Here is a 19928-nt window from a genome sequence, read left to right on the forward strand (position 1 = left end):
CAAAACAAACACACAAACCCCTCATCAGTTGCAATATTTAAGTTGTATTTAATCCTAGCAATTGCAGTCCTGAGACTTTGATAAGAACCAGAGTATGGTCTTCCAGGGCAGCCAAACCAAGCCATTCCATGAACAACAGAGATCATCCTGCTGCAGATGGTCCACAGGTTTTTTCTTGTGCATTTCTTCTGGGAACGAATGCAACTGAGGAAACAGAGACATTCTAGGGTGAAGAGATCCACAAAAATCCTTAGAGTCATCTTGCCCCACCTCCTTGTTACAGCTTTAGGTACAGCCCTTATGGCTAGGAGATGTAACCTTCCTCAGCCTTTGCGCCTACGTCTACAAAATAACAACTACCTTGCAGGGTGTTACTTAACACTGTGAAAGTGCATTAATAGGCACAGAAACAAAAACAAAAAACAAACAAAAAAGCAAATTGTCCCCTCACTGCGAATTCTCTGTATTCTAGTTAAAAACATCTATAGCTTGAGTGCATGGTGCCCGTGCTGGGCAAGAAAAGGGCAAAATAGATCTTGACAAGCCTTAACATTTTCTCACTTCAGTTTCCTCACTGCAATTGATCTTTTTTTTCTTTCAAGTCGGAGTCTTGTTCTGTGGCCCAGACTGGAGGGCACTGGCGTGATCTCGTCTCACCGCAACCTCCGCCTCCCAGGTTCAAGCGATTCTCCTGCCTCAGCCTACCGAGTAGCTGGGATTACAGGCGTACGCCACCACGCCCAGCTAATTTTTGTATTTTTAGTAGAGACGGGGTTTCACCATGTTGGCCAGGCTGGTCTCGAACTCCTGACCTCGTGATCCGCCCGCCTCCGTCTCCCAAAGCTTTGGGATAACAGGCGTGAACCATCGCGCGGCCCCTCACTGCAACTGAGGGTAGCGCAGTGGCCGCAAGTTCCAGATCTGTAGTTGCTAAATAGCTGGGTTCCAATCCCGGCTCTGCCACTTATTAGCTGTACGATCTTCATTCGTTTCTCAACCTCTCTGGGTCTGAGATTCCCTTAAAGCCAGGGTAATAGAGATGAATAGGATTTCCTAACTAGGACTAAACTTTTTCAATTTCTTGACTCTGAGGGGCAAGGATAGCCTGAAATGGAAAGTGAAGGCCTTCAGGCTCTTCCTAACACCCGCTCCGAGGAGGGGAAAGCTACAGGAAGAGGGAGGAGACTCAAGAAAGGTCGGACCAATGAGGCAGCGGGCGGGACAGGAGTTCCCGCCTTTAGGCGGCGTGCTCGCGCACCTCGCTCACACGCACACTCGCACGCACGCACGCTGCGGAAGCGCGCGCGCGCGGAGGCCCAGCCCTCGTCGCCGCCGCCATTTTAGCTGCTGGTTCCGGCCGCACCGTGTGGGCTGTAGTAGCGGGAGGGGTGGGGGTCCTCCAGAGTTAAGTGGCTGTCCTCGACTGTGCCCATACAGCAGCCAGCTTTCTTCCTTAATAATCGCCCGTTCGAAGACTGCGAGGATGTCCAAGCGGCACCGGTTGGACCTAGGGGAGGATTACCCCTCTGGCAAGAAGCGTGCGGGGACCGATGGGTAAGCCAGGCCGGGGGCGCGAGGCGGCAGCTCGGGCTTTGTTGGGGTCCTGGCAGGGAGCGGGCCGGGGCTGGCCTGGCCGAGCGGGTCCTGGAGCCCGAGCCTTTGTTTCCCTCTGGGCTGGGTTCACTAGCGGCGGGTCGGAGAAGCGCGGCGCCCGTTCGGCCCGGCAAGGGCGCGGGGGGTTGCGTGCGACGGGACCGCTGCCCAGCCCAGGCCGGAGGGTGGAGAGGCCTGCAGTGGCCATGAGGGCGCCTTCTCCCCCAGGCCGAACCGAGCGGGAGTCACTTGCGAGGGCGTCGGGCGGGAGTGAACCGCGGACCTCGAGGTCTCGGTTCCCGAGGAAGGCCTGGAGCCGGGGGAGAGGGTGGGGGAGGGCGCGGCGGGAGTGTTCGCTTCCAAGGGCAGCAGGCACTTCCCAGGCAGAGGGGCCGTGGGGAGGGCCTGGGTGGGGGCGCGGCCAGGCACTCCAGACGGGAAAGGCGGAGGGCGGAAAGTGAGAGCAGCGCGTGGATTCTAATGTAGGCTGGGATGGGGGTGGCGGGAGTTGAGAGAAGCCAGCAAATGGGGAGTTCTCGGGGGAGGTGGGAGTACAGGATCTGCCTGGAGAAAGGAAAACGTGGAGTAATCACCTGATGGGCTGGAAGGCTGGTGCTTTGGGGCGACTGAGTTTATAGTTCGGCGGGAGAGAGCGTGCCTTGGTCCATTCAAACACTTCAAAGTAGATACTAGCAAACTTCCGCCCTCTGCCTACGCTCCCGCCATCTCCTCTATTTCCTGCTTTGGTTAAAACTGGTTACTGAACATCATCCCATGGGGAGGGATTAGAAGGCATTGTTTGTTTTTTTTTCATCATTTATTTTCTGTGCATGTCCCACTTTTCTTCCTAAGTAGCTTTTGAAATACAGGGATCATGTTCAAATCGTATTTTTAGTATTTATGGCGAAACACCGCCCATGTGGAGGTTGAGAGTTGAAATACTTACACAAACTCATGGTGTTCCAGATTCCTTTCCTTAAAGGTACAGAGGAATTTAGCAGTTAATTTAAGCAATTTCGTGAAAATCATTTCTTGTCCCGTGTGTGTTTTCATTGCTGAAGTACAAAGACCTGTTTGGATAATTCGGGCAAAACTCGCAAAAGCCCGAATAGCCAAATACTTTGCATAATTGTATCATTTTATTGTGTACTTGTGATACAGAATCACTGTGTCAAGTCACCTGTATAGCTTTTTTGAAGTTTTCAGCGAAAGTTCTTCATTGAAATTGATTTCCAGGGATATGTTTAGTGTCATTGTAGAGTATAAGCCAGGATAGGAGGGTGTACTTTTTGAGGCCTTGCCATATGTTGAATTATTCAATAGAAAGCAAAAGCATGTCGTATTTTAATTTTGTGAGATCTTTAGTTTACAATATTAGGCATTGTAAAAAGACAATGACATCGTAAGACAGACTCTCTTTAGGCTATCACCCTCCCCCACCATTACCCCCCGCAAAACGTTAACGCCTCTGAGCTGTATCTCACAGACTCTCAGAGCTGGAAGCAACTTAAAAAAGACTATACTCAGCTCCGATCAAGGAATGAGAAATGGAAAACAGAGTTAAGGTGGCTTGTGCAAGTTTACAGCAGGATCTGGAACCCTGCCTTTATCATTTTCACTCAGCAGCACACAGTTCAGTACTGTAGTTAAGAGTCATTACAGCCTATTTTAATGACATTTATAATGCGCTGGTAAAGTAGGGAACACTTAGTTCTTGATTTCTCTGAGGCAAAAATAAATTGCTGTCATCTGGAACTGATGTCTCTCACAGGAGGTCAGATTGGAACAAAATATTCTGGGAGGGAATGAATGAATTCATTTGTATTTGTGCATATGTGCACCATTTAAAATGTTTCCCTTGGGATTAGTGGTCCCAACATATGTATGTGCGATTGTTAACTTTCTCTTGCAAAAACAGATATCCTTAGTAAAAAGGTTGACTTTTAGGGTCTAATGGTAGCTTTATGATTCCCTTGTATATTATTTAGAATTTGCCTATGGATAAAGGAGAGTTCATCTTTGGAATAATGCCCAAGTTATAAGAAATTGTAGAGGGAAGTTTTTATACTCATTTCTATGTCGTTTGAGTGCCATTTATCATAGAACTGGTTTTATTTAACAGTGGACTTAAAATGTTTATCGGCATCAGAATTTTTTCATACTCGATAATTTTAAGTCACTTGTTGACTGCCATGCAATCCTGCAGATTTTTTTTCCCCTGATAGCAAGTGGTTTTATCTGAGAGTATAAGCTTGTCCGTCTTACAAACTCCACTGCCAGATAGGGTTTCTCCAGTACTGAGAAGGGAAGGTAATTCAGTGGGAGATTTCACTTACATTAATACTTCCAGACTATATAAGGCTTTATTTACTCCTGGCATATTTTAACTTTGAAATCAGGTGAAGTTATTATAGGTTTCTGTTGCATATTCTGGCCTCATTTCTTCTTTTTGTCAACCCACAGAATCTTCACTATACAATTATTACCGAAAGTAATACTTTTCCATACTTACCGTTGAAGTATGGAAAAAAGTTTTCGATGTTAGGGACGTTTTTCATTTTGATGTTGGTTTTTGATATTACCACCTGATAAGAGTTTTTTCTGTTAATTATGGGAAAGTAAAGCTAGTGTATTAATACTGTGATAACATTTGTAAAGCATGCACATTTTCACTACAATCCTGTATGGTAGATGAGGTTAAATGAACTTGCCACAGGGAACATAAGAAATGTTTATACTCAAAGGTTTAAAGAAGGCATTCGCTAAAATCTTCATCTCCATCTTTGGAGAACAGTTTTTGGTGAACATTTTTTAAGATCTCTGCATATTGACTCAAAAATATGAACTATAAAATTTAATATCACTGGGATCAACAACGCGTGTCATTTTGTACTTTGATTTTTTTTTTCCACTCAGAAATGTCATTAACTGTAGGTATACATTATGCTTTTAAATTGGCTGCCATAGGCCGGGCTTGATGGCTCACGCCTGTAATCCCAGCACTTTGGGAGGCCAAGGCGGGTGGATCACCTGAGGTCAGGAGATGAAGACCATCCTGGCTAATACGGTGAAACCCCGTCTCTACTAAAAATACAAAAAATTAGTTGGGTGTGGTGGCAGGCACCTGTAGTCCCAGCTACTTGGGCGGCTGAGGAAGAATGGTATGAACCCGGGAGGCGGAGCTTGCAGTGAGCCGAGATTGTGCCACTGCACTCCAGCCTGGGCAACAGAGCGAGAGACTATCCCAAAATAAATAAATAAATAAATAAATAAATAAATAAATAAATAAATAGATTGGCTGCCATAGTACTCCAGTTGTAAAGGTATGACATCACTTATTTAACCAATATCTTGTTCATTGATATTTAGGTAGTTTTCCACTTGTTGCTATTTTATAAATGAGAAGTTCGATGAACATCCTTATACATATGTATTTGCACACATCCTTGAGAAGTTCCTGGAAATAAGATTGACAGATAAAAAGCAATGCTTATTGCCGAGCGCGGTGGCTCACACATGTAATCCCAGCACTTTGGGAGGCCTAGGTGAATGGATCACCTGAGGTCAGGAGTTCAAGACCAGCTTGGCCAACGTGGTAAAACCTGTTTTTGTCCCTGTTAAAAATACAAAAATTAACTGGGCGTGGTGGCGCACCGCTGTAATCCCAGCTACTCTGGAGGCTGAGGCAGGAGAATTGCTTGAACCTGGGAGGCAGAGGTTGCAGTGAGTTGAGATTGCACCACTGTGCTCCAGCCTGGGTAACAGAGGGAGACTGTCTTTAAAAAAAAAAAAAAAAAAGGCAATGCTTATTTAAAATACCATGATTTTGATGACCAGTTAACGTCTTCCTTAGCAGTACTTCAGTGCCTGTTATTATTCCATGTAGAATATTTTTATTTTTTAGAGACAGGATCTTCCTCTGTTTGCCAGGCAGGAGTGCAGTGGTGTGATCATGGCTCACTGCAGTCTCAAATTCTGGGGCTCAAGTGATCTTCCTGCCTCAGCCTCCCAGGTAGCTGGGACTAGAGGCGTGCCACCACACCTATCTAAGTTTAAAGTTTTTTTGTAGCGATGGGGTCTCACTGTATTGCTCAGGCTGGTCTCAAACTTTTGGCCTCCAGTGATCCTCCCACTTTGGCCTCCCAAAGCACTGGGGTTACATGCGTGAGTTATTAGGTCTTGCCCTCCAGGTAGAATTTTGACATGGTTTTAGAACTTTAAAAAGATCTTTAATAATAACCAATATTGGCAGGGGCGCGGTGGCTCATGCCTGTAATCCCAACACTTTGGGAGGCCGAGGCAGTCAGATCATGAGGTCAAGAGATTGAAACCATCCTGGCCAACATGGTGAAACCTCGTCTCTACTAAAAATACCAAAATTAACCGGGTGTGGCAGCACGTGGCTGTAGTCCCAGCTACTTTGGAGGCTGAGACAGGAGAATCGCTTGAAACAGGGAGGCAGAGGTTGCAGTGAGCTGAGATTGCGCCACTGCACTCCAGCCTGGTGACAGAGCAAGACTCCGTCTCAAAATAATAGTAATAATAACAACAACAACCAATATTGGGCATTTGCAATGTGCCAGACAACACTTAAAGCACATCACATATATTAACTCATTTAATCCTATTGATACTCTAGAAAACATTGATAGCCACATCTTATAGGTGAGGGAAGAAATAACTGTGATCGTATAGTTGGCTTAAGTCTTGAGCCAAGATTGAACTGAGACACAGTACAGAGCAGTATGTTCAACAACTGTGTCATGTCATACCTCCCTCCCTGCTCGTGTTGTGGCTGTGTCTGAAGCACTGACTTGATACCAGTTTTTAAAAACCCTTATACTTCAACTAGTAAACTTTTAAGAACAAAACTCGTTTATAATAAAAAGTATCTGTTTAAAAAAGAAAACACGCACATGCATAATAGTTGACAAATATTTATGAAGTGGAGGGTTTGATTTTCCCCTTTTACTCACCTTTCATTTGTATCCTCCCTCTCTCATCGAAGGAAGGTAGTTTGAGCCATAAGCAACATTTCTAGGTGGCTGAATTTGCCTCCTGCATCCTCCCTGTTTTCTACTTTAATCTGAGACTAAAAGTATCTGAAAATGCTCTTCATTTTGCAGATCAGTAAATTGAGGTGGTGTCTTGCAACGGTGATTCCAGCATTCCTTTTATCTTAATACCACAGCTGTCCCCATTGCTTGATCAGCAGCTAACCTTTTTATCTTTAGAATGTATTTTATACATCCTTTGTTTGGTTTGGTAATGAAGCATCTGATGAAGTGGGCCCCTGAAAAAATCTTTGTTAGTATAGGTATTACTTTAACAAACTAAGGCAATGTATAATACATGATTTACTTTGTCTGTCGCCCCTCTTCCCCCAAATTTTGTAACTCTTGAAAGGTTAGGTCCATGTCTTAATTGCATTAAACTAGGCTGGGCATGGTAGCTCATATCGGTAATCCCAGCACTTTGGGAGGCTGAAGCAAGAGATTGCTTGATCCCAGGAGTTGAAAACCATCCTGGGCAACATGGTGAGACCCTCATCTCTACAAAAATAGGAAATTAGCCAGGCGTGGTGGTGCATGCCTATCGTCCCAGTTACTCGGGAGGTTGAGGTGAGAGGACCACTTGAACTCGGAAGTTTGAGATTGCAGTGAGCCATGATCCAGTGAGCCACTGCACTCCAACCCAGGTGACGGAGCAAGATCCTATCTCAAAAAAAAGTTGTTTCAATTATTTTTTGTCATCTCCTCCTTCCCCCGTGGTTGAGTGAATACTAGAAACATGAATCCTTTTTGTTTAGACCAGATGTTCTTTAAGAGTTCTTTTCTAGATGTATGATCCATGATCTTTAAGGCGTCAAGTATTTGAACCATTTGTGAGTACAGTGCTTGTTACTTTGCTGGGTACATTTCTGTGTACTCTTATTATAAACTACACCTCGTTGGCATTTTGGAGCAATGTAAACACTTAATTAACAGTCACCTTAGGCCAGAAGCAGAAGAAGCAAAGATGGTTGATGGCATATTTCAGAAGATAGGCCCAGACTCTCAAGTATTGAATTGTGAGACTTCGTTTTATGTTTAAGTTATCCTTTGACTTTTGTTTCCCATTGATTTTCTTTCTGTTTATGCCAGGTGAAATGAGAGGCTTCATACAGTTCTGGCTTGTATGCTCTGTGATTTTTGTAGAAGGTGAACATTGGGATGGAAGAGGGGAAAATCACTTTTCATGTTTATATATGCATATATATGGCTTTTCCACTTTTTGAGTAAATTTGTACATGTCACACAACTGTACTTGGAGCACAGGGAATTTGTACTTTTGTGTGTTGTGGGTAAGGAAAAATGACATGTTTAGGGGCTTGTGTCATAGCCCATCATGCCTCATTATTTCAAGTCTGGTTTAAACATCTTGAGGCAACTTTCTGTGCTGAAGGACTTGGTCTGAAGTAAACTGGATTAGTAAAATGAACAAGCATAGATTATTTTATTTTATTCCCACCACCAGTCTCCCAGAGGCTGTGCTGCTTTCAGCCACAACGCATATGAACAACCTGTAGCCATTCTGCTTGTGAAGTTCTTAGCATAGATACTTTTAAAATGACTTACTAAGGTCAATCTCTAGTAACTGGAAGTAGATACCAGAATTGACTACTTAAAATTGACCCAAGTTTAATAGAGTGGCTACCTGCATAATTTGAACATGTTAAACAACTTAATAGTATTCAGCGAAGCTTACTTTTAATTTGGCTATGTTTCATTTTATGGTAGACCAAGGTACATAGATTGATAGAGTGCTTTCAGTGTTTTGCTGTTGCTGTTTAGGTTAAAATGCAAGAGGAAACAAGGAAGAAGGAATAAAAGTTTTAATTTCAGTTTTTTTAATAAAGCAATATACATTTACTGAACAAAATTGGGAAAGTGCTGGAAAGTATAACTAAGAAAACAAATTCTGCAGTCCTGTAATTCATATTTGTATTAGTTGAGATATTGACATGTATAACATTGTACTATGCTCTTTTCACTTTGCATTACAACCAAACATTGTCCTATGGCAAAGAAAGGAATATTAAAGTAATTTATTAGAAGTGGATTATAAAAGTATTGAGCAAAAACCACCACTGTTGACTGTAATGATGTGAGGTGGAGTTGTCTTTATCTCCAGTAGCAGTGTTTGTGCTAACTTCTGAATATACTTTTACTGCAAAAAATACTTCTTCACAAATTGAAGGAGAATTTGAGAAAGATTGAGATGCCATCTTCTTTTACTCAATTTGGACCTATCCTTTCTTCATCCTACCCTCAGTATCTGATTTCTGTTGTCTAAGTAGGAGGGGTTTTACTTGCAGCAGACTGAGTTCTTGTGTTACCTCACCTTATGTTAAAAGTTAAGGAAGGTGCAGCTGGGCGCGGTGGCTCACGCTTGTAATCCCAGCACTTTGGGAGGCCGAGGCGGGCGGATCACGAGGTCAGGAGATCGAGACCACAGTGAAACCCCGTCTCTACTAAAAAAAATACAAAAAATTAGCCAGGCGTGGTGGCGGGTGCCTGTAGTCCCAGCTACTCGGAGAGGCTGAGGCAGGAGGATGGCGTGAACCTGGGAGGCGGAGCTTGCAGTGAGCCGAGATCGCGCCACTGCACTCCAGCCTGGGTGATAGAGCGAGACTCCGTCTCAAAAAAAAGGAAAGTGAGGCATCAGCAAGGAAGGGAAAGATGTTTGTGGTGGAGTATGAGAGACCCTTGATTGTAGGGTATTTTTTATTATTTCTGATAGTTACATAATCCATTGGACTTTTTATTCATTTGAATGTTGGACATTTACTCTCTTTGTGATTATAATGCTACCATGAACATTCTGCATAAAGTTCAGAATCTGAATTCTAAATTTTTGTTTTTAGGAAGGATCGAGATCGAGACCGGGATCGTGAAGATCGGTCTAAAGATCGAGACCGAGAACGTGATAGAGGAGATAGAGAGCGAGAGAGGGAGAAAGAAAAGGAGAAGGAGTTGCGAGCTTCAACGAATGCTATGCTTATCAGTGCTGGATTACCACCTTTAAAAGCTTCCCATTCAGCTCACTCAACCCACTCAGCACATTCAACGCATTCAACACATTCTGCTCATTCAACGCACGCCGGACATGCAGGTCACACGTCACTTCCACAGTGCATTAATCCGTTCACCAACTTACCCCATACTCCTCGATACTATGATATTCTAAAGAAACGGCTTCAGCTCCCTGTTTGGGAGTACAAGGATAGGTTTACAGATATTCTGGTTAGACATCAGTCCTTTGTACTGGTTGGTGAGACTGGGTCTGGTAAAACAACACAGGTGAGTTACTGTATACCATGGTACGTATTTCGTTTAGGTTTAAGTTTACCAAATGTTGCATATTTGATTCTGGTGGTCATTTCCCTTGTCTGTCCTATAGAACATCTTGAAGAATAGCTGATCTGATGTTTAATTGGCACTCTGAATTTCAGAGTGGAAATCCTGTAGAGAGTACCTCTCTCCCCTGAGTCTAGGGGAAAATAGTGGTGCTCGCTTTTCAAATTTTGTTACCTTATGTATGGCAGAGTGGTGCTCTCCCACCCATTTTGACTCTAGGACAGTACAGATTTAGGGACACACAGTTTGTTTTCTGGTGCTTGGGTGGAGAAATCAGTGGGGTAGATTTTTGTCGTTTGTATTTAATGTAGTATTTTGAACCATGCAAATATCTATTTTTCCAAAAAATGAAGTGCTAAAATGATACAAAGTCTATACCAGTGACTTTTGTCCATCTAGTCGTCCTCCCCCCCATAGAACTAAACACTGTTACTAGTGTCTTATTTGTAATATAGCTAGGATATTTTTTAAACATGGATGGGCTGTTATTAACTAGACCCCTGTTGATAGACATTTAGGCTGTTTCCCATGGTGGTTTTGCATGGGGCAGGTGTTTCTGTAGGAAGCAGAGATTGCTGGGTCAGAACATCATTTGTAATTGTGATACAGAAAGCTGGATAGCCTTCCAGAGGGAGCGTATCAATTTACCTTTCCATGAGCATGTATGAGAACACATGGGAAACTATTAAAACATGAATTTTTACAAATCCAATAGGTGAAAAATTGCATTCTAATGTACTTTTTAATTTGCATTTTCTTGCTGTGGGTGAGAAGTAACTGTCTTTATGCACTTAAGCCTGAACCATCAATTAAAAATTTCTGGTTTCAAAAGTAGCAGTCCCTTATCATTGTAGAAACTTTGAAAAATTCAGCAAAGTATTGAAGCGAATTTAATAATTACCTGTCTTACCATGCAGAGATTGAACATACTGCATACACAATTTATCTTTTTCTAAAGTTACATGTGCATAGAGACATCTTGAAGGTACTGTACCAACCAAAATAGGAAGCTTTTATGGCAGACTGAGCCTTAGTACCATTCTTCTTTTTTCTTTCTTTCTTTTTTTTTTTAAATTTTTGTGTTGTTGTTGAGACAGAGTCTCTTTCACCCATGCTGGAGTGCAGTGGTATGAACACAGCCTCAACCTCCTGGGCTGAAGCGATCCTCCTGCCTCAGCCTCCCAAGTAGCTGGGATCGCAGGCATATGCCACCAGTGCCTGGCTAATTTTTAAATAAAATTTTTGTAGAGTTGAGGTTTTGAACTCCTGAGCTCAAGCAATCCTCATGCCTTAGCCTTCCCAATTTTTCTTTTTTAATGAAGGAAAACTTAGAATTGATGTTAGGGAAATCACCTTACGGAAATTTAAAGAATTTTCAAACTACATGAAAGACTGTAACTCTGAACTTACTATTTAATTGACATTTGGGTAAAGCCAGTCACTGTATACTTTACATGTATTAGCTTATTTACATTTTTATATAACCCTGCAGGGAAGATATTCATCACCACTTTACAGATGAGCAAAATGAGGTTTAGGTTTATGAGAAACTTAGGTTTAGTGGATTGTCCTGGGTTACATGGATTATGGATTTTGGTGGGCTCAGCATTTAAAACTTTGTACCTTTGTCTTTATATCTAAAGTTACATTTCATACTGCTATTCTGTGGTCTGATATGGGTAGCCTCATTTCAGAGATGAGTTTATTAATGGTTAGTGTAGAAGGAGGTCAGGTCAAACTCAGGATGAGATTTGTGATTATTTGGATTAATATTTAACTTTTAGAGGGGTAATTAAGATACTTGAATACTGAGGATTACAGCACATCTGGGGGATTTGAAGGGAAACCAAACAGTTTAAAAAGTGAATTTCATTCAAATGTTTCCTAGCATGCTCTTACTAAACTTTGACTCAAACCATTAAAGCCAGTCTTTTTTTGGTGATTTGTTCTTGTCAGAAAAATTCTCTGAACAAAATCTAAAGTAATGACTTTAACTTTTTTTTTTAATTATTTTGAGACAAAGTCTCGCTCTGTCACCCAAGCTGGAGTGCAGTGGTATGATCTTGGCTATCTGTAACCTTCTCCTCCTGGGTTCAAGTGATTCTCCTGCCTCAGCCTCCTGAGTAGCTGGGACTACAAGCGCGCGCTACCATGCCTGGCTAATTTTTTTTTTTGTATGTTTAATAGAGACGGGGTTTCACCATGTTGGTCAGGCTGGTCTCTAAATCTTGACCTCGAGTTATTGGCCTGTCTGGGCCTCCCAAAGTGCTGAGATTACAGGCCTGAGCCACTGCACTGGGCCATGACTTTAACTTTTGACAGACCTACAATAAAGACATTTCACGTTGCTGCTTAGTAGACACATAACTGCACATGAGGAAGGAATTGAAGCTAGATCAGCCAAAGGGACAGTGTGGGCAAGGACACATGTTGAGCTAAGGGAATGCAGGTATGCTCTGGCTAGAATACAGAGGGTTTGGGAAGGTGGAGGTGGGGCAGGTGAGACTGGAACTGTAAGTTGAGCCTTAATATATTTTATATAGATCGGAAGCTATCAGAGCTCTTGAATTGAAGAGGAATGATGAGGATTTTTTAAAAAAAATGTCCTGTCTAGTGAACATATTGATGATAGACCATGTAAGAGGTCATAACAAAAGTTTTGATTCTGTGAAGGGCCTTGGGAATAGAAAATAAATAATGGATTGGAGTCAGGATATTAGGAATTAAAAGTATTTTGGAGGAAGGTGAGGAATGGTTTTGCTTTTGAATGTGTGAATTTGAGATACCGACTAGGTGGAAATGACCGTTAGCTCTAAGATGGAAGCTAGAGTTAGGATTGGCATTGATGTATTATAGGTAGTATTAGAAGTTAGAACATACAAGACTTCACAGGATATTGTGTAAAACAAGAAGACTAGACACCGAGGATCAGTTTTTAAGATGACCTCAAGTGGAGGAAGCAGAGAAGCTGAAAAGGAGGAATGGCTTTAGAATAACTCAGACCTGGCTGGGTACAGTGGCCCATGCCTGTAATCCTGGCACTTTGGGATGCTGAGGCAGGCGGATTACCTGAGGTCAGGGGTTTGAGACCAGCCTGGCCAATATGGTGAAACTCCATCTCTACTAAAAATACAAAAATTAGCTGGGCGTGGTGGCGCACACCTGTAATCCCAGCTACTTGGGAGGCTGAGGCAGGAGAATCACTTGAACCCTGGAGGTGGAGGTTGCAGTAAGCCTGGATTGCGCCCCTGCACTCCAGCCTGGGCAGCAGAGTCAAACTCCGTCTTAAAAAAAAAAAAAAAGGATCCCTGGCTTGAATACAACAGTAGCCTGCATATCTCAGGACCTCCTTCTTTTCCTAGTGCTATTTTCCTTAGAAATGTGAACAGATGCATTAACTGACTGGTTCTCCAGCTATTGCCAGGGAGTTCTTGAAAGTCCTTGAAACCATTTCGGGGGTCCTAGAATTTGTGAAAATATAAGGAAATGCACTCTTCTAGCTAAGTTTTTTTGTTTGAAAAGTAGTCATTTTTATAGAAAGCGTTATTTTGTGTTAAAACAATGAGTTTTTATTGTTAGGAATTAATATTTTACCAATTTTTCAGTTTTAATTTCTTGACACAGTAAATTTATTAGTAGCTTGGCATTCTTGGTCATTTTCAGAGTGAGTGTACAGGGGTCCTGAGAGCTGCTAATTAACTTGTTGATCTTGTTTTTAAAGTGGAGGTAAGCTGTTGATTTTAGCGGAGTGAATTAAAAAATCTGAACATTCTTGGCCAGGCATGGTGGCTCATGCCTATGATCCCAGCAATTTGGAAGGCCGAGGCGGGTGCATCACCTGAGATCAGGAGTTCAAGACCAGCCTGCTCAACATGGTGAAACCCCGTCTCTACTAAAAATACAAAAAATTAGCCAGGCGTGGTGGCACGTGCCTGTAGTCCCAGCTACTTGGGAGGCTGAAGCAGGAGAATCGCTTGAACCTGGGGGGTGGTGGTTGCAGTGAGCCGAGATTGTGCCACTGCATTCCAGCCTGGTCAACAGAGTGAGATTCCATCTCAAAAAACAAAAAAACAAAAGATCTGAACATTCTTGCCTTGAGAATTTTGAATTAATTTTAACTATCTTTAGTTCACCAGTGAGTGAATTTCACTTTCTAGATCTTTGAAAGTACATTTTGCCTTTGTAAAAGGGTTGCCGAATTGAGGATCTATCAGTAAGTAAGGCTTTATAGCCTGACTAGGAAACCACTTAAACTTGGGTCTGTGGATTTACAGAACCCGATAGATACTACTTCTTTAGCTATTTTTGTTCATTTAAAGTGTTTTAAAGATATATATGATGTTTTTAGAGAATCAGTATAATTACCCTCCCTTTCACATACTTGTTAGTGACAAGTTACCCCCAAATTGCAGAAGCAACCTAACTAAAATGTAATAATAGTGCAGCCACCAGTATTCCTTATCAGTTTTACTGTACTGATACTATGCAGAAAACTCCATGTTTCCTGTAGCATTAGAGTTTGATAGGCTTTTGGAAGCTTTGATGTAAACCAGTTATGCTCTTCTAGCAGTGGATTTCCATTTAATATGGTGAGCACTTACATTTTTCCCATGGTTCTTTTCCAGTTAAGTGACTGGAAAACTGTAAAATTGGGGAGACCATTAGCTTATATTGATAATGGAACTGGGGGAAAATGTACTGCCGTCATGGCAACCAATTTAACTTGTGCTTGGGGGTCCCCCACCCCTTTGGCTGCGCTTAACGAAGTGGTGCTGCTCTAGGTCCTGTTAAATTTGAGACTGGCAGTTCTTAAAATTGACTTTAAGGTGGTACCTAAGGTGCTGCCATTGTGCATACTGCTCCTGAGGGGGAAAGCACAGGATTACAAGAGTTGGGTGCCAAGAGTTAGGTTCTGCTGGCTTATAAACCAAATTTGAATTGAATTAAATGAAAGTAGAGCTTCAGAGTTACAAGGGGGTATGATTTCTACTTGATTTTGCAACTCAAATTATGTAAGAATTTAAAAGTTACACTTTCTTAGAAACGTTTGTTATAAAGTAGAATTTGTTGTAAGTTGGATTTTTTAAAATTGCATAGAGAAATACTTCATGATGGGATAGTCACACTGTCGAGTGTATCCCTGATTGTGTCTACCCAACTTGGGTGTGTGTCATATCAGTATTATACATAACTGTTCCGTGGTTTAGAGAGCTTGTGTTGTTACAAGTTTTGAGTCACAAGTCTTTTAGTCATTTGCCTAATTGGATTTGGTTTTAAATCATTGGAATGAGATGAAGTGCTTTATGTTACATATACTTGATATGCAGGCAGAATAGAATTAATTTAATTGTGAAATTATTTGATAGATTCCACAGTGGTGTGTGGAGTACATGCGATCATTACCAGGACCCAAGAGAGGAGTTGCCTGTACCCAACCCAGGAGAGTGGCTGCAATGAGTGTGGCTCAGAGAGTTGCTGATGAGATGGATGTGATGTTGGGCCAGGAAGTTGGTTACTCCATTCGATTTGAAGACTGCAGTAGTGCAAAAACCATTCTTAAGTAAGTACTATACCTTTAATGATGCTTTTATTTCTCTGCTTGCCATTTTCTGCTATTAGAAGACTTTGCTAGGGCAGGCTTATGTCATCCAAATTTAGAATTGTCCAAAGTAGGCCTTCTTAGACTTACCACATGACCTTAGTTTAATTATATATTATTGGTAATCTATAGTTATTTGGTAGAAATTGAAGTTCAAAGGTCAGATTTTAGTTACTTGGTTCTGCATTTTAGGTGAAATGTTACTGATACTGTAAAATGTGTGGTTTTAGTAGACACAATGGTGTATGATTTAATTGTGAAAGAAAAGGAAAGTGATAGGTCTTACTTAGTAAAAGATAACTACTTTTAGAAGAATGTATAGGATGGGATATGATTTATTTAGGGGAGAGAGGACTTTTAATGTTAATTATGCAACTATTACTCTGCGTCTGTTACAAGCTAAAAAGCGGAATCCTTTGTTCTGTAATACACTCTTAGAGCTGCTTCTAGGTCCTCGTTTCTCTATAGCTACCGTGCAGATAATTGACTACCATATTGAGCTTTCTAATGTTTTAACCCTACCAACTTTTTATTGTCTTATACTTGCATTCTGCATAAGTTATGATATGTGCTACCTGATGATGATTCTTTCTCAAGTCTTACTTCCCTCTGGTTGCTTCTGCTTATTCTGTATTTATGTGATATTTAAGTTCTTTTAAATGTGACTTGTTTGAGTGGGACTCAGTGGCATATGCCTGTTTATTCCTAGCCACTTGGTAGGCTGAAGCAGGAGAATTGCTTGAGGCCAAAAGTTCAAGGCTACAGTGTGCTCTGATCATGCCTGTGATAGCTACTGCATTTGAACCTGAGCAACATAGCAAGACCACATTTCTTGTAGGCAAGTGATATGATTTTGTCAGAGAGATATAGTTTAATGGGATAATGAAAAAGTCTCTTTTTTTTTTTTTTTTTTCTGTTGCCCAGGCTGGAGTGCAGTGGTGCCATCTCGGCTCACTGCAACCTCTGCCTCCTGGGTTCAAGTGATTCTCCTGCCTCAGCCTCTTGGGTAGCTAGGACTATAGGTGTGCGCCACCACGCCTGGCTAACTTTAGTAGAGTTGTGGTTTCACTATGTTGGCCAGGCTGGTCTCGAACTCCTGACCTCATGATCCGTCCACCTCAGCCTCCCTCAGTGCTGGGATTACAGGCGTGAGCCACCACACCCAGCCACAGAAATTGAATGGAATAATGAACTGCATGTGTTTATCATCGACTTTTAACTATTTCAATTTTATTTAATTCATATTCCAAAACCGTTTCCCTGTCCCATGTTATTTTGAAGCAGTCTTAGATACCAAATAATTATATATATAAATATTTCAGTGTGTGTCTCTGAGATAGTTTTTAAAAATAGAGCTATCATAACTTAAAACAATTTATTGGATCAAAATATCCAGTCTTCATTCAACATTTGTGTCAGTTTTTTCTGATTCTTTGATTTATCTCATTTTATTAGAACTTTTTATTCAGCATGATATTTAATAGCAGTTGAAGTTTAAAATATTTAAATAAGCTTATCCTTATGACTTTATGGTACATATTTTTGGCTTAAACCTTAATCTTCACTGAATAAATTCTTGTAGTTGTTCAGTGATATGTTATTGATCACTGGTAATTACAGTATAATTGACAATAATTACATAAGCAAAATCATAGCTCATTATGTTATATTACTTTAAAATGCAGATAATGTCAAGGACTTGAGGATAATAAGGGGGAGATTTTACTCATCTTTAGGAGGAATATCATTATTCTGACTTGATTCACATTGCATTGAATTTTTCTTGGTAAGCCACAGTTGAGTTGAGAACAGAATTTGGAAATTGGGATACAAGAAAGTTATGCAATATTGGTGCTGTGTGTATGTGTAGTAGGAAGTGGGTGGAGGATAGGCTTTCAAAAGATGAGTACTTCTGAAAGATTTTGGTTCACTTCATAGGGAATGACAAGTAACAGATTTTATAGTTCAAATGAAGTATTTTTGGCATTGTGATTTTTTTTTTTAATGGAGCAGTTTCTAGAGGTTATAACTACTTTTAAAAGCTTACTTAAGACAGGGTAAGCTTATTGGAGTTTCTTTTAGGAGCTAACCTGGTGTTGCCTTTAAGTAATATAAGTAAAGGAGTGTATTATTACAATAAGTTAGCTTAAAATTTAAAAATTTCAAATGTAACTCTTTGCTATTTGATAGGAAGAACTTAACTAATGGGAATGCTTCATTAAATGTAGCTCTTATCATATATAGATATAAAATGCTTATATATCCATTGTGTAGCCAGGGCGAAATTTAATTTTCACTCTAGGATGGTAAAGAGGCTAACTTAGGCAGATTATGCTTGAGGAGCACAGAATTTAACCATAGTTTGAGAGCATTTTAGCTAAATAATGTATCTTTAAATTGTCCCCATATAGATTAAGGGTCCGTAAGATAGTTTCTTCAGTGTTTGGGATGCCTATTCATAAATTTTAGGTTATAGATCTGATACTGTGCTCTTTTCGGAAGATTGGACCTGGTATAACTTAGTGCACACTCTGTTAGTCTAGCCTTAAATGGCTACCCCATCCCAGTGGACAAGTAAGTTTACAAAGCTGCCACTCCTAAATGGTTTTTATATTTCCTTTTTTATGTGTTTGCTTGTCCCTATCCTTTTCTTCTGAGGCATTCTTTTTGCAACATACTTACTTTCCTATTGTCTTGGAGTGGAAATTATGAAGAAAAAACCCAATGAGATACCTAAAGAGCTTACCAGTCAGGGAACAATATATTGCTGTATTTGTGACTAGTCAGTGTAAATACCTTGATTCATTTTGATGTAGGGAAGGAGAGGTTGTTGGCTTCTGGTGTAGCCCTTTTGCCGTGGATTTTAAGAAGCATTTGTCTGTGGTTGTAACTTTTTTGTTTTTTTTTTTTTTTTTTTTTTTTTTTGGTGACAGAGTCTCTCTCTGTCGCCCAGGCTGAAGTGCAGTGGCACAATCTCGGCTCACTGCAACCTCCACCTCCTGGGTTCAAGCCATTCTGCTGCCTCAGCCTCCCAAGTAGCTGAGATTACAGGCACCCGCCACCACCCCCAGCTAATTTTTGTATTTTTAGTAGAGACGGGGTTTCACCATATTGGCCAGGCTGGTCTCAAACTCCTGACCTTGTGATCTGCCCGCCTTGGCCTCCCAAAGTGCTGGGATTACAGGTAGCCGCCACCACGCCCAGCCTGGTTGTAACATTTTAATTCAGAAAATCACCTTCAGTTTTTTGAAGGAGCTGATAATTTTTTAGGGAAGAAAACAATTTGATAATCTTGTATGTGTAGAAAAACATAATAATTGAAGTTGTTAATTTGGTAGGTAATTTTACTGTTATTTTAGGTGATATGCTTCCTTTTTATTTTTTCCTAAGCTGTAAAATTAGAGATTTTTATGTTGAAGGAACCTAATAATTTGTACACATAATGATTAGTCATTCAGTCAGCTAATAATTAAGTACCTTCTATGTGTTGGGCAGTACTAGGTATAATGAAAAATGAATCTAGTCCCTGTTCTTGTTAAAGCAAATAAAAATGTAAATAAAAAGCTTGACATTGTGATTAACCTTCTGAAGTAGAATATGGGTGTTCATATGAAAGAATGATTTGAGAATAAGTTTAGGTGGGAAGATGTTGGATTTATTTATTTTTGAGACAGAGTCTCATCTCATCTGTCACTCAGGCTGGAGTGCAGTGGTGCCATCTCGGCTCACTGCAACCTCCGCCTGCCGGGTTCAAGCAATTCTCATGCCTCACCCTCCCGAGTAGCTGGGATTGCAGGCGTGTGCCACCATGCCCAGCTACTTTTTGTATTTTTAGTAGAGACAGAGTTTCACCATGTTGGCCAGGCTGGTCTCAAACTCCTTACCTCAAGCGATCCACCCACCTCAGCCTCCCAGAGTGCTGGGATTACAGGCGTGAGCCACTGCTCCCAGCCAGGAAGTTGGAATTTAAGTCAAGGGTTGAATTTAAAGTAGTGGTTAGCCAGAACAGGGGTTATGGGATAGGGAATTACAGGGTATTGCCATAGTGGATTCTTTGGTGCCTCTGGAAACAGCTGACTGAAGCACTAACTGTATAAAAACTACTTACGCATATTCCAGAGTGGGTTTCCAACAAAACAACTTGGTTTAAAAATACCTTGAGGCCAGGAGCAGTGGCTCACACATGTAGTCCCAACAGTTTGGGAGGCTGAGGCAGGAGGATTACTTGAGTCCAGGGTGGGTAACATAGTGAGACCTTGGCTCTCCAAAGATTTATATATAAAAAAATTAGCCAGGTATGGTGGTATGTACCTGTAGTCCCAGCTACTTGGATGAAG

The 19928-nt window shown here is 41.2% G+C and overlaps 1 protein-coding gene across 1 annotated transcript in view; it reads left to right on the forward strand.

The window, feature by feature from the left end:
• The first annotated feature begins 1322 nt into the window (after positions 1–1322).
• Positions 1323–19928, forward strand: part of DHX15 (DEAH-box helicase 15) — a 61453-nt gene continuing 42847 nt past the window's right edge. Inside the window, exons 1-3 of the mRNA XM_032136118.2 lie at positions 1323–1554; positions 9500–9935; positions 15359–15552. Of these exons, the coding sequence (XP_031992009.1) occupies positions 1484–1554; positions 9500–9935; positions 15359–15552 (701 nt within the window). The 5' untranslated portion in view covers positions 1323–1483. The remainder of the gene's footprint in view (positions 1555–9499; positions 9936–15358; positions 15553–19928) is intronic.

This window comes from Hylobates moloch, unplaced genomic scaffold (assembly GCF_009828535.3).
Source record: "Hylobates moloch isolate HMO894 unplaced genomic scaffold, HMol_V3 SCAFFOLD_17, whole genome shotgun sequence".
Lineage (NCBI taxonomy): Eukaryota > Metazoa > Chordata > Mammalia > Primates > Hylobatidae > Hylobates > Hylobates moloch.